Source organism: Tupaia chinensis, unplaced genomic scaffold (assembly GCF_000334495.1).
Source record: "Tupaia chinensis unplaced genomic scaffold, TupChi_1.0 Scaffold000668_1, whole genome shotgun sequence".
NCBI classification, from domain to species: domain Eukaryota; kingdom Metazoa; phylum Chordata; class Mammalia; order Scandentia; family Tupaiidae; genus Tupaia; species Tupaia belangeri.
In genome coordinates, this window is record NW_006160190.1 from 47,757 (window position 1) to 64,834 (window position 17,078).

A 17,078-nucleotide genomic window follows, 5' to 3' on the forward strand; every position below is an offset into this window, starting at 1 on the left:
GTTTGTCGCTGGACTCCAATACGGTTGACTACAATTTGACTCTGGACCCAGTGGCTTGAAACCCATGTCGGGCACATATTCGTGTGTGCCCAAGATCCTAGGAGAAGAATGGAAAAGGAGGGACTGCAGCATGGCCATCCCTCCTAGGGAGTTATTTCGCACTTTCCTTCTCACTGTCTGTCTCTGTCTCCAAAGAGCACATGTGCCTCTAAAGATGTTTTTTTTTAAGTTTTTAATTAAGGGACCAGAAGTTGGCATAATGGCTATGTCGCTGGACTCCCAGGTAGTCGACGACAGTTCAAGTCCCAGACCCGGTGGCTTAAACTCACGGTGGGCACGTGTGCATGCATGCCCAAGATCCCAAGAGGAGAATGGAGGAGAAAGGATTGCGGCTTAGCCATGCACCCTGCGGGGTGATTTCTTGAACCTTGTAGTTAAGGGGCCGGCAGGTGGCATGGTGATTAAGGCCGCTGGACTCTCGCTCGCATGGCCAACCATGGTTCAAGTCCAGTACCTGCTTTCTAATCCCCCCCTCTCTCTCTGGTCTAAATAAATAAAGGTAAATAATTCTGTAAAAGAAAAAAAAAACTATTTTCTAGTTAAAAGAAGAGTCCTGAGTCCTGCCTTCTTGAAAGAACCAGGAACGTTTAGCCTGAAAATCAATGTTGAGGGGGGCACCTGATAAGGGGGACACACAGCTGATGGGATGTGTGACCCTGAATTCAGGTCAAAGGGGTACCCGTACATGGGAACCTCAGAGAAGGCGCCCATTTCCCAACCAAAATCTCTTATGCCTGGCCAAATACGCCCACGAGGGTTTCCTTAATTTGCTAACTTGGTGCCACAAGTTAAATATGCCCGAGGGCCTGGGGTAGCAAAAAGGGAGTGCCTTTTCCTTCTCCAAGGCCTGGGACGTAGGAAGAGATTGAGAGGGTAGAGGTGGTGGCTCAGGAAACAGGGCCTGGGATCTTGGGCGCGAAGGGTTGGAACACAAAGCTGCAGGAGGCGGCAGGTGACCCGCCTTACGGTTAGAGGTCGTACAACCTGAGCCTGCTATAGGGGACTTCCCAACCACACAGAGCTGAAGGGCGGTTTGGAGGTGACAATGAGGCTGGACAAAGCAGAACAAGCATGGGGGTGTGCGCGGGGCCGGGTCTCGGCAGCCAAAAGGCAGGTGGAGCATCCAGGCTGATAGTTCGGGTTCCCTAGCACGAGCGCCCAGGCGCCCAACGCCACGTGCCGGGGGGGGGGGCGGGGCGAAGCCGGCGGAGGGGGCGGGGCGGAGCCGCCGGAGGGACAGGAGAGCACGCAGCGGGGGCTCACTCACCTGGGACTTGGGCGGAGGTCCCCGCCAGGACCGAGGTCGCAGTCGGGGTCGGAGCGGCCTCCAGACCTAGTCCGAGGAGCAGCCGCAGCGCCAAGCCCAGGGCCGCTGTCTGCCGCGCTCCGCCCCACGCCATCTAACCGCTAGTCCTGCCGCCTCGCAGCGGCGCCGGCTCCGCGCCGTACAGCCCGGGTTCTTATTTCTGCGCACGCGCACATGCAGGTCAGGGCGGGGCCCACGCACCGGCGCCCGCGGCTGTGGAACCGTAAATATCATAATACGAAGGATATCAAATTTGAGACATTACTCCACTTTGCCCAGTGACGGGGTCTGGCGAAAGGTAAGGGAAACCCGCCTCTTGAAATGGGGAACTTCAGGGAATGTAGGGTGCTTTGTCAGTGTCCACTGACACTATATTATGTTCCAGAAGCATACTGACAAAAATATGACTGCCCGATGGTTCGATTCAATACGGCATCCGCTGCCCTCTGGCGCTCCCGGTCTTCTCACGCCCTCGGCGGCTATTGTGCTCCGGGCAGATTATATATTTACTTTACTTACTTGGTTTATTATCTGATTTCCTACTGGAACACCAGGTCCAGGAGGAGAGGATGCCCTGTTGCTCAGGGCTGGACCCCCAGTGCCCGGCACGTAATAGGCTCTTAATAGTTGGTGACTGAATGAATGAATGATCCAGGTTCTAGCTCCCATCTAAGTCCTTTGTCCCTCCCACCTGGATCTGTCACCCACCCTCGCTGCCTCCTGCAGCTCTCACAGACCCTAGGGAGATGGTTATTTTGCTGACACCTTTCTCCGGGAAAAAAGACCCGCGCAGGCACCTGTGGCAACCCGGCTGCCTTGTTTACTTTCTGAAAACAAGTATTTGTGGGCAGTTCTGCCTTCAGAAGCAGCATGTCCAACTCCTAGCAGGACCCCACACTAGCCACTGCCTCTTAGAGCTAGGGCAGGTGTGCACCACCCCCCCCACACACACACACACACACACACGCACTCAGCTATTCAGTTTCATTTGCAAGTTGACAGCCTGCTTCCGCTGTCGGTGTCTCAGGGGTGTACATACACGTTATTTTTTTTGTTAATAAGCTCTTGGATTGGATTCCCAGGGTGGGAAATGAGAAGCAATGGTGACCAGATAGATAGAACGGGTGGCCAACAGGACTGCAGGGAGAGAGATGGGGTCCTGCCTTGGAGGCTAGGGATCTTGGTGAGGGAGGTGTCTGGAGTCACAGGAGAGACGCCGAGGAAGGAAGCCAAGGGTTTGCAGAGCTGAAACGTATGTAGCAGGCCGACTCTCAGCCTGAGTGAGTTCTTAGTGTTTGCAAGGTGACTTCACAGAATTGCTCCAGGAAGGAGTCGAAACCGTGGATGCAGTGTTCAGAACAACACCTGGCTCCCAGAAACAGCTCAGGTGTCAGACTTCAAGTTGGGGCCATATAACTCTCTTCTGCAGAGACCTTCAAAGCCAGGTTTTACCCAGGATCTCTTGAAATACTCTGAGATAGTCCTCCTATGGCCTCTGTACACCAAAGCCAGCCTTCCTGTCCCTCCTCAATCTTTTGTCCCAACCAGAATCCCACCACTTCCAAGAAATCTTTACCTTTAAGCACTTTTGTTTTTGGGAGAGTTTTTTGCTATAGGGTGCATGCGCTCTCCAGAAAGACAGAGAGAGACAGAGACACAGAAAGTGAGAAATCACGCCCCAGGGGGATGCCCACAATCCATTCTCCATTCTCCTTTCGGGATCTTGGGCACGCACACACACGCGCCTGGTGTGAGTTTAAGCCACCAGGTCCAGGACTCAACTACATGGAAGTCCAGCAACATAGCCATTACGTCAACTGCTGTCCCCCTTTAAGCACTTGGAACACCCACTCTGGGGCACTAGAACCTGCTGGCTAGGACTGTACCCTTTCTCCCGCTCGCTCTAAGCTTGCAAAGGGCAGTCTCAACCCAGCTGGTGACCGAGCAGATCTTCACCTGCTAGAGGGTCACAGGACTGTTCCAAGGGGACCAGTCACCTGCCTGCCCACCTTCTGTCCTGGGCTAATCCTATCTCATCCTCCCCCAGGACCCACTCTACCTTGAGAGGTCTTTCCTGATCTGCCCTCAGTCAGCTGCCCACAGCCAGGGTCAAGCAGGACCCTGAGCAATGGCTGGGAGCTCTCTAGTGATGTCTGTGTGCACTGTGGTCGGCCCTCTCACACCCCCTTCCCATCAGCCTTTGCGATCAAGCCTCTCCAAACATCCAGAGGTCCTGGAACTTAACCTCCGGGATGAGGCTCACCCACCCACCCTCTAGGGTAGGGACGGTGTCGTCTCTTGGGCCCCTCTACTGTGTCACCTGACTGGTGCCTGATGTCCCTGCCACACTGGCAGAGACAGACTACACCAACTTCACCCCCAAAATCCAAGTAAACTGGATGTGGCTCAAAAAGTTAAAAGGGGGCTGAGCCAGCCCCACAGCCTAGCTGCTGTAGGAGGAGGCTCCTACGTGATCAGCTACAGTTCGAATCCCAGCCTCGGTGGCTTGAAAAACACTCCAGGTATGGGCGTGTGTGTGTGTGCGGGCACACACGCGTGCCCAGAATCCTGAGAGAATGGAGAAAAGGAGAAGAGATTGTGGCATGTCCCGCAGCACAGCAGTTCAGCGCTGTGTGGAGGAAGCAGGGCCCCCCATGGCTGACGATGATCTAAATGCCAATCCTAGCTTGGCGGCTTGAAAAACACGCCAGAGAGGTTAGCTAGAGCCCAGAGGACTACCAGGAAGTAGCCTGGAGGGACAGGGAGGGCGAGCTGGTGGACTGGTGGATAAAGGGGCCGGATCCCATACGGCCAACTGCACAGCTGGAGTCTAAGACCCAGCCGCTTGAAAAACACACCCGAGAGGTAAGCCCAAGCCCAGGGGCCTGCTGGGAAGTAACATGGAAGAGAAGAGAGGGCGGCTCGTGGCATGGTGGTTAAGGGGGCTGAAACCCACATGGCCAACTGCACAGTTGGAGTCCTGGACCCGGTGGCTTGAAAAACAAGCCAGGGATAAATGCGTGCATGTCCAGAATCCTGAGAACAGAGAAGGGACTGCAGCGTGGTCATCCCTCCTGTGGGGTGCTTTCTCACTCTCTCCAGTGAGTACATGTGCCCTATAGTAAAAATTGGGGGGGGGGGGGGAAGAAGGGATTGCCTTGTGACCAGGCCCCATGGGCGGGTTCTCTCTTTAGCACATGCATGTGTGTGTGCCCTGTGCATGGAAAAACACCAATACTGGAACCAGCAGATGGAGTAATGGCTATGTCGCTGGACTCCCACATAGTCCACTGCGGTCTGAGTCCCAGACCCGGCGACTTAAACACATGCCAGGCGTGCCTGCGTGCCCAGGATCCCGAGAGGAGAATGGAGAAGGGATTATGGTGTGGCCATCCCCCCACAATTTCTCGTTTTCTGTCTCTCTGTCTTTCCAGCAGGTGCATAAAATCAATACTAAGGGCCAGCACTGTGGCTTGATGGTTAAGGGAGCCCTGTCCCACATGACCAACTGTGCGGTTTGAGTCCTGGCCTGGCAGCATGGAAAACACTGGGCATGAAATCCCGACAGGGGGATAAATCAGGGAGGGTTGGGGTGCAACCACACCCACTTGCAATGCTTTCTCTCTTTGTCTCTCTCTAGTGAGCACATATGCCCTCTGGCAATGAAAAAAATTAAGTAGGGTAATGGCTATGTCACTGGACTCCCATGTAGCCGACCAGGGTTTGAGTCCTAGACCCGGTGACTTAAACTCACGCCGGGCGCGTGTGCGTGCGTGCCCAAGATCCCGAGAGGAGAATGGAGGAGAAGGGATTGCGACGTGGCCATCCCCTCTAGGGAGTGATTTCTCACTTTCTGTCTCTGTCTTTCTGGCGACTGCATATGCCCTATAGCAAAAACCGCTCAAAGAAACATTACGTAAATAAGAGATGCTAGATCTGTATGAAAGATCAAGGGTTCGATCCCCTGGCCCACCTGTACATTCCAAGTGCACACCCATGATCCTCATTGGCTACAGAATCTAGGGGTGGGAAACTTCAGCTTGGGACCCTATTGAGGGTGCCTGTCTCTCTCGTGAAAGAAACAAATAAACTTAAAAAAGAAAAAAGTAAAACTGGGGCCAGCATGTCACATGGTGGTTAAGGCACTGAGCTCCCACATGGCAGACTGTGGTTCAAGTCCTGGACTTGGTATCTTGCTTTCTCACTTTCCCTTTCTTTTTTTTTTCTCTCTCTCTGATGAGCGCATGTGCCCTGTATCAAACTTAAAAGAAATAATAATATACGTAACTAAAATAGGTTAATTTAAAAAATACAGTTGAGTCAAATAAATAAATAAAACGTATAATACACCACCATTTGTGTAAGAATACCTGAGTAAAAGTGAAACGGAAAGTGACTCCGACGTTTTGTTATATTTATCATAAATTAGGTTGAGTCCTCTCCAGAGGGAATCCACGGAGGCACAGCAGCCAGGAGGCCCTGAGGGCACGGCCAGGTCCCCAGGCAGAGAGTCACAGGTACGGCTGGTCCTGGGACAGCTCCCACCTCTTCATGGGAGGAGCTGGTGTCACCGCCTTCTTCTCAGCGGCTGCGGCGGGTGAGCTGGAGGACGGAGACAGACTCCGGTGAGGGCCAGGCTTCCAGAGAACAGAGCGAGGGGTGTCTGGGAACCCCTGAAGTGGTCAGCTGACTCTTGCTGGGAGCTGGCCAGCCTCCCCCGATCCCAAGCCCCAGGTGAAGCCCTGCTCACCCCGTTCTGGCTCCTGGCTCCAGAACTAAGCAGGCTCCCCACTTCCCCATTTTGGCCCCCAGGGAAGATGACCTGCATCGATCGCTACTACCCCAAAACAGGGTACTGCAGAGAGACCCAGGCCACTGGGCAGTGCCCGTCTGTGCACACCTGCCCCTGGGATCTGCTCAGCGCCTCAGCAGACTTTGTGGAGAGAAGGAGATTCCTCATGCACATATGCATTCTCTCAGGAATAAAGAAAAAAACTGGGGCGTCGGCAGATGGCGTGGTGGTTAAGGGCATTGGACTCCTACATGGCTGACTGCGGTTCCAGTCCCAGACCTGGTGGCGTGCTGCTTTCTCAATTCCCCTCCCCCCCACTCTGGTCAAATTAAAATAAAGTTAAATTATTCTTTTAAAAAAGAAAAAAATGGGAGGGGCCAGCAGATAGCATGGAGGTTAAGGCAGCTGGATCCCATGGTGGTTGAAAACACGCACCAGGGGGGCCGGCAGGTGGTGTGGTGGTTAAGGGCGCTGGACTCCTACATGGCTGACTGCAGTTTGAGTCCTGGACTTGGCAGCTTGCCTTCTCACTTTCTCTCTCTCTCTCTGGTCAAATTGGAATAAATAAATAAATTAAATTAAAAAATTCTTAAAAGAAAAAAAAAGGAAAAGAAAAAGAAAAAGACACCAGGTAGGTGTGTGCACGTGCCCCAAACCCCAAGAGAATGGAGGAGAAAGGACCGCAGCATGGCCGTCCCCCTCGGGGGTGCTTTCTTATTTTCTCTTTCTGTCTCTCTCCGGCGAGCACGCACACCCTCTGGTAGACAAAGAACAAATTTAAAGAATACAAAAATACGGGCCAGTCCACGGCCTGGAGCCCACATGGCCAATCTAGCAATTGGAGTCGCGGATGCACAGCGTGGAAGATCACCCTGGGCGTGCATGCCTGCGTGCCCGACATCCCAGAAGAAACGGAGAAAGGACTGAAGTATGGGGGCACTTTCTCCCTCTTTCTATCGCTCTCGGGGAACCTCACATGTCCTCTGGCAAATTAAAAAAAGAATAAAAAAAATGACAAAACAGTAACACGTGGGCTTCCCGCATGACCTTCCAAGCGCCCCTGGAACTTGGTCTGCCTTGAAGGACACCTGCCCAGCCTTGGCCCTTACTCCCTCCCTGGGAGGGGTCAGACTGTGATGGGCAGTTAGTCAGCCATGAGCGGATAGCCCTAAGAGAAAAGCGAAAGGCTCTTCTAGCTCCGGGCGCCAGGAGGGCGAGGCAACTTGCCATCTTCCTTCCTTGAGGCCTGAGGGAAGTACACAGGGATGATTCGTAGAGTTTTCTTTTATCAAAAAGACCTAAGCAAGAGTCTTGGTCAATGCTCTAATTCCCATTAGGGATATGGACTAATTGGGCAGTCTAATTGGGGCAACCTGGCTCACACTGGGCACCATACGCAATTAGGTGATCAAGTTCCTCATTCTTTACCTGTGAGGAAGGTGCGCAGGTGCAAAACGGAACGTGAGGATTCAAAGGAAGGACAGAGGCAGCGTAAGGGGCCTCCCACTAATGAATATTCATGACCTCTAGTAATAAAATAACGGTTAACTAGTACCAAGTGCGGTTGCCACCTGCTAACCTGCCCGTCCAAGAACCATTTTGGGGGTACTTTCTTTCCTTTCCTTTCTTTTCTATTAAATCTTCTTTTCCACCTACTTCATTCATGGTTGCAGTTTCATTTTGTGCTAGGGACAGATCTCTAATTTTAGTGATCTGGACCCAAAGTACCAAGGACTTCACAAGGCAGCTCAACACTCTCCCATCCGCTAACAAGATGAGAGTCCTTGGAGGTGAAGTTCCCGCAGCACCACTTCTAAAGGCTGCTGCTTGACACACGGGATCTTGAAAAGCACCCTTTCCTCAAGCTGTGGAAAGAAGGCCAGTGCAGGGACCATCAGATGGAGTGAGGTTATGTCGCTGGACTCCCACGAAGTCAACCTCGGTTTGAATCTCGGACCTGGTGACTTTCAGTCACGGGGCGCGTGTGCGTGCGTGCCCAAGATCCCAAGATCAGAATGGAGGAGAAGGCATTGCGGCGTGGCCATCCCCCTGGGGGTGATTTTTTGCTTTCTGTCTATCTCTCTCTGGCAAGCACACGTGCCGCATAGCAAAAATCTCTCTAAAAACAAGACAAAAACAAAAACAGGCGGGGTGTCGTAGGAGCCCGGGGCAGGGGGCACTGGGAGCGCTCACCTCTCCGCTGTCTTGCCCGACACCAGCGCCTTCTGGGAGGACATGATGATGGAGGGGGGAGTGGAGTCCCGGCGGCCATCGCGAGTGCAGTAGTAATTGTTGGCGAGCTTGTGGCTGGGGCCCACAGGGAGCTTGGGAGGCGGCTGAGTCCTGCGGAGAAAGCACATTGATGATGAAGCAGTATGCCCGTTGCTCTCACTGCCCTGCTGTGGGTCCCCTTAATCCCAAGACTGGGGGTCCGTGGACAGTGGAATGGATTGCAGGTCAAGGGAATCCCTTGGTACACTTCCCGGATGTGTGCCCAGAGAGGGGGCCGGGGCCCAGAAGCAGGGACAACTCCTATTCTACATGTGAGGGTGCTACAAGGTTAGAGTGGGGTCTGCCACACACCCTCTGCCCCAGATGGACTTTTTTTTCCCTCTTGCCAGAAAGTACATGCATTCCTGGGGCCTGCAGGTGGCATGGTGGTTAAGGGCGCTGGACTCCCACGTGGCCAACCATGGTTCAGGTCCCAGACCTGGCAGCTTACTTTCTCACTTTCTCTCTTTCTCTCTGTCCCTCTCTGGCCAAATTAAAATAAATGAATAAAGTTAAATAAAATAATTCTTTAAAAAAAAAAAAGAATTTGCTTAAGGAAAGGAGATGATCTTCCATATAGGTGGTCACAGAGCTTTCTGAACTCCAGCACAGAAAATTTTAAACCCGCGTCAATGGGAAGGCCCAAATGCATCCCGAGAGGGCACTGTTCTAAAGAAGTTGAAAATGTTGAGACCAGCAGTTAGTATAATGGCTATGTTGCTGAACTCCCATGTAGCTGACTGCAGTTCGAGTCCCAGATCTGGTGGCCTAAACTCATGCCGGGCGTGTGTGCATGCATGCCCAAGATCCCGAGAGGAGAATGGAGAAGGGACTGCGGCATGGTCATCCTCCCTGGAGGGTGATTTCTCGCTATCTCTCTGTCTCTCTCTGTCTTTCTGGCAAGCACACGTGCTCTATAGCAAAAACTTCTCCAAAAGAAAAAAAAAGAAGTTCAAAATGTTACAGAGCCGGTTCCTCCAATGGCCTACCTAGCAAGGGCCATGATAGAAAAACAATTCAATACTTTTGCTATTTGGAGTTAGTCCATGCTGCCATTTATATAAACTTGGTCCTTTTAATATTATTTATCTTTCTTTCACAACTACTTCAATGACCACCTCACCTCTGACTGCTGCTGGGAATTAATATGCCTGGGTCTCCTTTCCTGTAGAGTTCCAGCCTCTCTGGTCTCCTTCCTACTTCAGGCTCTGTACAACCTCCCAGTCCTGACGCTTATGCTCTCTCTGTCCACAATGTTTTAATTTGGCTAAACAGCACGTTTTCTCACCACAGAGACAGAAATCAAGAAAGCACCCACCACATGGGAGATGGCCATGCAGCCACCTCTTCTCCTCCATCACTTACTTCTTTCAGGATTTTGGGCAGGCACACGCACACATACACACCCCAAGCCACTGGGTCTGGGACTTGAACCACACAGTCAGCCAAGCGGGATCCACCTGCCTTAAACACCACGCCACAGTTGGGCCTCCCCCAGTGTTTTTTTTTTTCAATAATTACCCTTTGACGGGTTCTTTCCCACCAATAAGGTGACTCAAATTGTTCATCCAAGAAAAGAGACCTTTCCTGAACACCTGCTGTTTTGTTTTCAAGACATTCGAGAACATTACCTGCCCTGTTATTTCCCATCTTTTCCCCTATGGTGTGCACTCATGAAAGGAATGCAAATAACAGGACCAGCAGATGATGTAATGGTTAAGTCATTGGACTCCCGCGTAGTTGATTGTGGTTCAAGTCTTGGACCTGGTGACTTAAAACTCAGGCCAGGCATGCATGCGTGCATGCCCAAGATCTTAAGAGAATGGAAGAGAAGGGACTGCAGCGTGGCCATCCCCCCTGGGGGGGTCATTTCTTGCTTTCCGTTTCTCTGTCTCTCTGGTGAGTACACATACCCTATAGTAAAAATGTCTCCCTCTCAAAAAAAAAAAAATGTAAATAAGAACGTTCCTTGTTCATACTAACATCTCCAAAGCTGAAGACAGCTCCAGGATGGAGATGTTTGGACACAAGTGAATCTGAAATCAAGATACCGCTGGGCACCAATCCTAGCTGTCGCTTTTTTGCTTCTGAGTAACTTTAGGCAAATGATCCAGCTTCTCTGTGCCTTTTCCTCTTTTCTTTATTATTATTATTTTTTGTATCCGCAGCTTTGGGTAACAACACCGACTGGCAGGGCCATACGAGGACGGCGAATGTACCCCTGCCTCCCACTCAAAATGCACCCTCAGCCTGGCAAGGGGCTGGAGATAGGTCTAACGGAATGCGGATTGTTTGGGGGGGAGACTGGAGGCTGAGACAGCGAACGGGGCCGGCTCACCGCTTGGCGATCTCCTGGTAGCGCAGCTGTAGCTTCGCCTGCAGGTTTTGCTGTGGGAGGAGAAGGGAGGTCAGGCTGCAGGACACCCCAAGGGAAGAGAGGGCAAGGGGACAGGAATGGGCCAGGACAGGACGAACACATGAACGGAAGGCACGGGACGGGTAGTTGGCGATAGAGATACGGGCCCTGCAGATGCAAAGGAAAGACGGGGTCCGGAGACAGAGGATCCAAGGATAAGGAGGTTGGGGGTTCTTGGAGATCCCAGGTCCTAACAGGTCTCCCGCAGAGAGAGGGTCAGGGGCTGAGGTGGGAACAGGTGCATCCCGGGTCGAAAGGGTCACGATTCCGGGGGCCCCGGAGAGATCTTGGGCGGAACAAGGACTCGCGGCTTAGGGGAGAGGTGGGGAGCGGGAGCGGGGCTAGGCGCACACGGAGTCTACAGCCCCCCAGCGCGGCCCTGCCCGCCCCGCGCACCCCGGAAGCCCAATTCCGGAGCAACTGGATGATGCGAGTGGCGGACGCCATCTTGAACCCGCGCTGAAGGACGCCAGTGACGTGTCTGCCGCGGGGGCTGCTGGGAAGGGCCCGACGTGCGCGGTGGCGTGAGTGGGCGGAGCCAGAGCGTCCTATAAAGCCTGTCGGCGAAGCACGTGACTCCTCTCCGCCCGACAGCCGCCGCCGCGCCGCCATCATGGACACGAGTCGTGTGCAGCCCATCAAATTGGCCAGGGTGAGCCGGCAGCCCGGATTTAGGGGCCGGGGTACGGAGGGAGAGGGAAGAGGAACCGGGTGGGCCAGGTCTGACCTCGGTTTTTATCTTCCGCAGGTCACCAAAGTGCTGGGCAGGACTGGCTCTCAGGGACAGTGTACGCAGGTGAGCGAGTGGGTCCGATCCTCACGGTGACCCCTCCATGCCCAGCTGCTGCCAGTTCGAATCCGAGAACTAGAACCAGGGCTCTCGGGGGATTCCAGCCTCTCACCAATGTTTTGCCAACCGGGTCCGAGCTCTGTCCGACTCATTCCCCGCGCCTTCACGTCCCCATTGTCTCTGCCTCGGCCCCGACAGGGGCCTCTGAATCCACTTCTCCCTACCCCGCAGTTCCCGTCTGACCTGCCCTGATTCTTTCCCGTCCTCCCGGCGGGCCCGTAGGTGCGCGTGGAATTTATGGACGACACCAGCCGCTCCATTATCCGTAACGTGAAAGGCCCAGTGCGCGAGGGCGACGTGCTCACTCTCTTAGAGTCCGAAAGAGAAGCTCGGAGGCTGCGCTGAGTTTTGTGCCGGTGGGTGCAGAGTGGAGGACCCCGGTGGGAGGGGAGTATTCTGTGCTTATGGGTGGGAAGGTCTTGGGAGATGGAAGGGGTCTGCAAAAGCTGGCGAGAGGGAGGAGGGAGTTTGCCGGTTGCTATGGTGACGGGAGGTGTCAGCCTCTCATGCCCGGGTCTGTTTACAGGGTCCTGGATGTCTGGGATGACAGTTTGGCCCAAGGGGATGATCTGCAAAGTTAAACAAAGTGTATTGTATGTAAATTGTGATTTTTGTGTGGGTCATCTGATTCGGATTTTACTAGGCTGGCTTCCTGTGGGGCATCCAGGTGGTAGTTGACCCTCTGCTCTGAAGAAGGGGAAGGACTCCCTCCATCCCCCAGAGGTTTCTTCAAGGAAAGGGACTTTGTAGTCCCTTCCTGTCTGTGTATATAGTCCCCATCAGCTCCCAGACAAAACGCAAACTTAACAGGGTTGTTTTATTTGGAAAGCGGTTTCAGGAGTGGGCCAACCCAGGACATCACTGCTCAGTCCCTGCCTCACCATGGTGGACCACGGTGAGCCCTCCCCTGACATCGGGCCAGGGCTGGCATATGGACAGAAGACCCTGGCCCCTGCTGTGCCCAGAGGCCAAGGAGGGTGCGGAAATGGGTTTCCTGCGTCCAGGTCCAGTGCACCAGGCAGCTCACTGAGGCTGGGCATCCCCTCCGTTGTCACTGTCTTCAGCACCACCAGGCAAGACTGTGGGCAAGTGGGTCCGATCGGGGGGTGTCTGGCTCTAGAGAGAGGAAGGGAGGAGGTCCCGCTGTAGTCTCCTGTGGGCAGGAACTGGAGGGTTTGCCCCCCGCCTTGGCTCGAGGATGGTTTAAGCTGGTGGAGGGTTTGTCTAACATGGTCGTTTTTACTATAGGATATGTGTACTCGCCAGAGAGACAGAGAGATACAGAGACAAAAGCGAAAAATCACTCCCCGGGGGCATGGCCACGCTGCAGTCCCTCGTCCTCTTGGGGTGTCAGGCATACACACACACATGCCCAGTGTGATTTTTAAGCCACCAGGTTCCAGGACTTGAACTGTAGAGCTGGCTAGGTGGGATCCAGCTGCCTTACCCTCCACGCCACCTGCTGGCCCCCAACATGGCATTACGCGTTAGTGTGGGATCAGGCTTCCTGGGGTAAGTGGCACCTCTGCTGTTGGAATCTGCAGTGACCGAGTCCAGCTGTGGGCTGGCCGGGGAGTTTAGTGTTACACAGCTGAGGACAGGCTGTCGCTTGCCACTTGGACATAAGCCTGTACCCTTAGAGGCACACCCTGCGTGTCCTCCCAGCCCTGCCTCCGATCCTGAAGTCCAGCTTCCCCCTCCTCCCCGACCCTGCCTAATGTCATAGTGCTCCTTTTTCTGCTGCAGTCCCCGGGTGCAGGCAGCAGGAGCCTGGTGACACGTGGAAGGCCTGACCTAGGTCTCAGGTCTGCTCTGTGACCTTAGCCAGGTCACTCTCTTGAGGCCGCAGACTCGTGACCTGGGTTGGAAGAGGTGTGTCCACGTCACAAGTGTTTTGCAGGTTAAGTTGTCACATCGCCACCGCTAGGAAAACTGAACACAGGTCCCAACCCCCAGGGTAGCAGGCCAAGGGCTGGGCATGCTCAGTACCCTCCTGAAGCCAGTTTGTAGCTGGGAGATTGAGCTTCGTGGGACCACGCTCACCTGGACGTCAGGCTGGCCCGAGCTCAGGTGGGCATGCAGCAGGGTGGCCACTTCATCCTGCTCAGCCTCCAGGGCGATGGCCAGGGCACTGGTGCCCTCCTGGTGAACGTGAGGGGTGCTCAGGTGCCTGAGCCCAGCCTGGGGCACCCCCACACCCCCCCCAGGCCGGTGGCTTACGTTGTCCAGGATGGCAGGGTCGCAGCCTGGCTGGGCCAGCAGCAGGCGCACGGTGTCCAGGCGCCCGTACTCACTGGCACACATCAGAGCTGTGGCCCCATCCGCATCCTGCACGTTCACATCGGCCCCGCAGGCCAGCAGAGCGGCCACCATGTCCTGGCGGCCGTGGCTGATGGCCAGCATGAGGGCCGTCTGCCCTGTCTGGGACAAGGGAGGACGGGGTCAGCGACCGGGGTTGCCTCCTGGAGCGGAAGTGACGGCCCCTGGGCTCAGCCCCAGTGGGGCAGCTGCATACCTGGCTGGCCTTGGCGTTGACGTCGCCCATGTGAAATAGTCTCTGGACCACAGCCAGGTCCTCCTGGCCCACGGAGGTGAGCGCGGCCAGCATCGGGGCCGAGTAGCCCGCTCGGTTCTGGTGGTTCACCTCGCACACACCTGGGCAAGAGCGGGCTCCTCAGCCAGGTGGCCAGCACCCCAAATCCCACCTGGTCCACTCGGCTCCCTCCAAGCCCCCGCACACAGGTACATAAAGGGAGTGGGGAGGGGTCTCCATGGATCCCGGGGCTCGGTTCTCACGTCGGCTGTGCTTGCCTTGACTCCCTGATTCAAACTAGGAGGGGACTGGGTTTGGTCAATTCCTGGCATGTAGCATAGGTGCTTAGTCAGACCTTTGCTAAGGGAACGGGATATGATCCCAGTCACGTAATTAGAAGACAGGGCTGTGGGGGACCAGCAGTTGGCGTAATGGCTATGTCGCTGGACTCCCATGTAGTTGACCGCGGTTCAAATACTGGGCCCGGTGGCTTAAACTCAAACTGGGCATGTGTGCATGCATGCCCAACATCCCGAGAGGAGACTGGAGGAGAAGGGATTGCGGTGTGGCCATCCCCCCTGGGGGGTGATTTCTTGTGCACACGCCCCATAGCAAAAACCTCTCCAAAAACAAAACTGGCGCGTGTGCATACGTGCCCAAAATCGTGAGGAGAATGGAGGACAAGGGATTGCAGCATGGCCATCCCCCTTGGAGGATGATTTCTTGCTTTCTGTCTCTCCAGCAAGTGCACACACCCTATAGCAAAAATTAAAAAATAAGATCTCATATGATTAACCACATGGTTCAATGTAGCTTGAGGAAAAGCCAGGAAATGAATCTAGCAAGTTGCATGGTGATTAGGGACGTTGGGCTCCCACATGGCCAAAAGCGGTTCCAGTCCTGGACCTGGCGGCTTGCTCTCTCACTTTCTCTCTCTCGTTCTGTCTGTCTCTGGTCAAATGAAATAATTTTTTTTTTTTAAAGCTAGGCACTCTGCATGCATGCCCAAACATCCCAAAAGAAGGGAGAGACCAGGAGAAGCGTTTGAGATACTTTTTCCCTCTTTCTCTGTCTCCAGCTAGGGCATGCACCCTCCAGCAAACATAAATAGGGCCAGCAGGTGGCGTAGTGGTTAAGGCGCTGGACACTCGCACGTAGCCAACCACTATTGGAGTCCTGGACCTGGTGACTTGCTTTCTCACTTTCCCTCTCTGTCTCTGGTCAAATTAAAATAAATGAGTAAATACATAAAATTAAACAATTCTTTCAAAATAAATAGACAGCTGGGGGCATCGTGGTTAAGGTACTGCACTCCCACGTGGCCAACTGGTTTGAGTCCCAGATGTGTCAGCCTGAAAATCACACCAGGAATTGTGTGCCCAAACTCTCAAGAGAATGGAGAAGGGACTGCAGCATAGCCAACCACCTGGGGGGTGATTTCTTGCTTTCTCTCTGTCTCTGGTGAGCACACGTGCCCTATAGCAAAAGTCTCAGAAAATACTAAATAAATAAACGTGTGTGTACTCAGTAACATCCAGGTGTGCGCTTCTCTATTTCAGAGCGGGGGGAATTAAAGAAGGGGGACAGGCAAGCAGGAAGTTGTGAAATGGAGCCAATGTGCAGCCTGGTGCTCCAGCCTGGGAGGGTGGTCAGAACCCTAGCTGGTGTGTGCCTCCCTAGCTGGTGTGAGGCCAGACGTTAGGGCTTGGGACCTGGTGAGGGTCAGGACAGGAGTGGCCAGCAACTTGCCTGGCCCTACTTTGCACATGTCATCACAACTGCCCAGGGAGGGAGGCATGGCCATTCTCTTGTCACTGAGAGATTAAGAATGCCCCCAAATGAGGTCCGTCTGACCCCAGAGCCCGGTATTCCTCCCCCTGCAAAGTGGAGGAGCTTTAGGGCAGAGGAGTTGGCCGGGAGGGTCCCTGGTTGGACCAAATGGCCCTCGCCATGGCGCCCCCTGCCGGCCAGCCCTTCTCTGCATCCGTCCGGGTCTGCCCCGGCCTCCCCTCCTGGGCTCTGACCCGTGTCCAGCAGCAGGCTCGAGATGGCCAGGTTCCCGTGGGACACGCTGTAGTGCAGGGCGGTGTTCCCGTTGCCGTCCGCCAGGTTCACCACGTGTGCCAGCAGCTCGGGGCCCAGCTGCGCCACCCCTCTGAGCATCGCGGCCACCAGCTCGGCCTGAGAGCGCCGTTGGCTTGACACACGAAACCACTCCTGAGCCACCAGGCGCGCTGCGCCCTGGCGGGACAGGGACAAAGGGTCAGCGATGGTCCAGGAGTGCGGTGGCAGACATGGCGCGGGGCTGAGGCTGGGAGCACGCCTTTGGCCGCCCAGGCAGGGAAGGAAGAAGCTCACTCCACTACTCATGGTGTGAGGACCCATGGGAGCCAGGGCGCGGGAGCCGGGGCGGTCAGTGGGGGCCAGATTCCAGGGTACGGGGGTCCTTTCCTTCTGGGAAGAATCTGGGGGACCCGGAGCGAGCAGGTGGGGAGTGTTTGCCCTCGGAGAGTCCGGGAGTGGGGCTGGAGCTTGGATCAGTGCTGGGGGTGGGCTGCTTTTGAGGAATCAGATCTGAGTGGTGTCCGGGGCAGGGGGCATGGATCGTTTTGGAGGGCCGGGGGCCAGAGGTCCTTGGGGAGAGCGGACTGAACTCCAGGAAATACGGCGTGCTCCCCTGAGGGCGCCAGGGGCCGCACACTCACGCCGTCGCGGGCGACTCCGCGGGGTCGGCTCAGCTGCCTCTGCAGCGCGGTGCACGCCTCCCTCAACCGCGGGCTCAGCTCGCTCCTGCGGACCAGGCGGGGTGAGGCTCAGGAGGGATGGGGGCAGCGGCGGCCGTCCTCACAT

At 54.9% G+C, this 17,078-nt stretch overlaps 4 protein-coding genes across 4 annotated transcripts in view; 1 reads left to right on the forward strand and 3 right to left on the reverse strand.

The window, feature by feature from the left end:
* CD320 (CD320 molecule) overlaps positions 1–1,681 on the reverse strand; it is a 15,983-nt gene extending 14,302 nt beyond the window's left edge. The window contains exon 1 of the mRNA XM_006159932.3: positions 1,328–1,681. Coding sequence (XP_006159994.1) covers positions 1,328–1,460 — 133 coding nt within the window. The 5' untranslated portion in view covers positions 1,461–1,681. The remainder of the gene's footprint in view (positions 1–1,327) is intronic.
* A 4,077-nt stretch (positions 1,682–5,758) lies between these two features.
* NDUFA7 (NADH:ubiquinone oxidoreductase subunit A7) lies at positions 5,759–11,348 on the reverse strand. The gene is made up of 4 exons (XM_006159933.3): positions 11,242–11,348; positions 10,768–10,817; positions 8,352–8,501; positions 5,759–5,968 (listed from the first exon to the last, which is right to left on the reverse strand). The coding sequence occupies exons 1-4, from the start codon at positions 11,290–11,292 to the stop codon at positions 5,878–5,880; spliced, it is 342 nt and encodes a 113-aa protein (XP_006159995.1). The 5' UTR covers positions 11,293–11,348; the 3' UTR covers positions 5,759–5,877.
* A 17-nt stretch (positions 11,349–11,365) lies between these two features.
* RPS28 (ribosomal protein S28) lies at positions 11,366–12,303 on the forward strand. Its single transcript, XM_006159934.3, has 4 exons — positions 11,366–11,497; positions 11,594–11,641; positions 11,918–12,051; positions 12,222–12,303. Exons 1-3 carry the CDS (start codon positions 11,459–11,461, stop codon positions 12,038–12,040), a joined length of 210 nt encoding a protein of 69 aa, XP_006159996.1. The 5' UTR covers positions 11,366–11,458; the 3' UTR covers positions 12,041–12,051; positions 12,222–12,303.
* Positions 12,304–12,384: 81 nt separating this feature from the next.
* KANK3 (KN motif and ankyrin repeat domains 3) overlaps positions 12,385–17,078 on the reverse strand; it is a 15,035-nt gene continuing 10,341 nt past the window's right edge. Inside the window, exons 8-13 of the mRNA XM_027776353.1 lie at positions 16,934–17,020; positions 16,253–16,469; positions 14,211–14,350; positions 13,916–14,116; positions 13,739–13,837; positions 12,385–12,811 (exon numbers count right to left, since the gene is read on the reverse strand). Of these exons, the coding sequence (XP_027632154.1) occupies positions 12,719–12,811; positions 13,739–13,837; positions 13,916–14,116; positions 14,211–14,350; positions 16,253–16,469; positions 16,934–17,020 (837 nt within the window). The 3' untranslated portion in view covers positions 12,385–12,718. The remainder of the gene's footprint in view (positions 12,812–13,738; positions 13,838–13,915; positions 14,117–14,210; positions 14,351–16,252; positions 16,470–16,933; positions 17,021–17,078) is intronic.

Coding starts and splice junctions, on each gene's coding strand:
- NDUFA7 (XM_006159933.3), bottom strand. CDS start 11,292: ATGGCGTCCGCCACTCGCATCATCCAGTTGCTCCGGAATTGGGCTTCC. Junction 10,818..11,241: donor TCCGGAATTGGGCTTCCGGG/GTGCGCGGGGCG, acceptor CTCCTCCCACAG/CAAAACCTGCAGGCGAAGCT. Junction 5,969..8,351: donor TCGGGCAAGACAGCGGAGAG/GTGAGCGCTCCC, acceptor TCCGTCCTCCAG/CTCACCCGCCGCAGCCGCTG.
- RPS28 (XM_006159934.3), top strand. CDS start 11,459: ATGGACACGAGTCGTGTGCAGCCCATCAAATTGGCCAGG. Junction 11,498..11,593: donor AGCCCATCAAATTGGCCAGG/GTGAGCCGGCAG, acceptor TATCTTCCGCAG/GTCACCAAAGTGCTGGGCAG. Junction 11,642..11,917: donor CTCAGGGACAGTGTACGCAG/GTGAGCGAGTGG, acceptor GCGGGCCCGTAG/GTGCGCGTGGAATTTATGGA.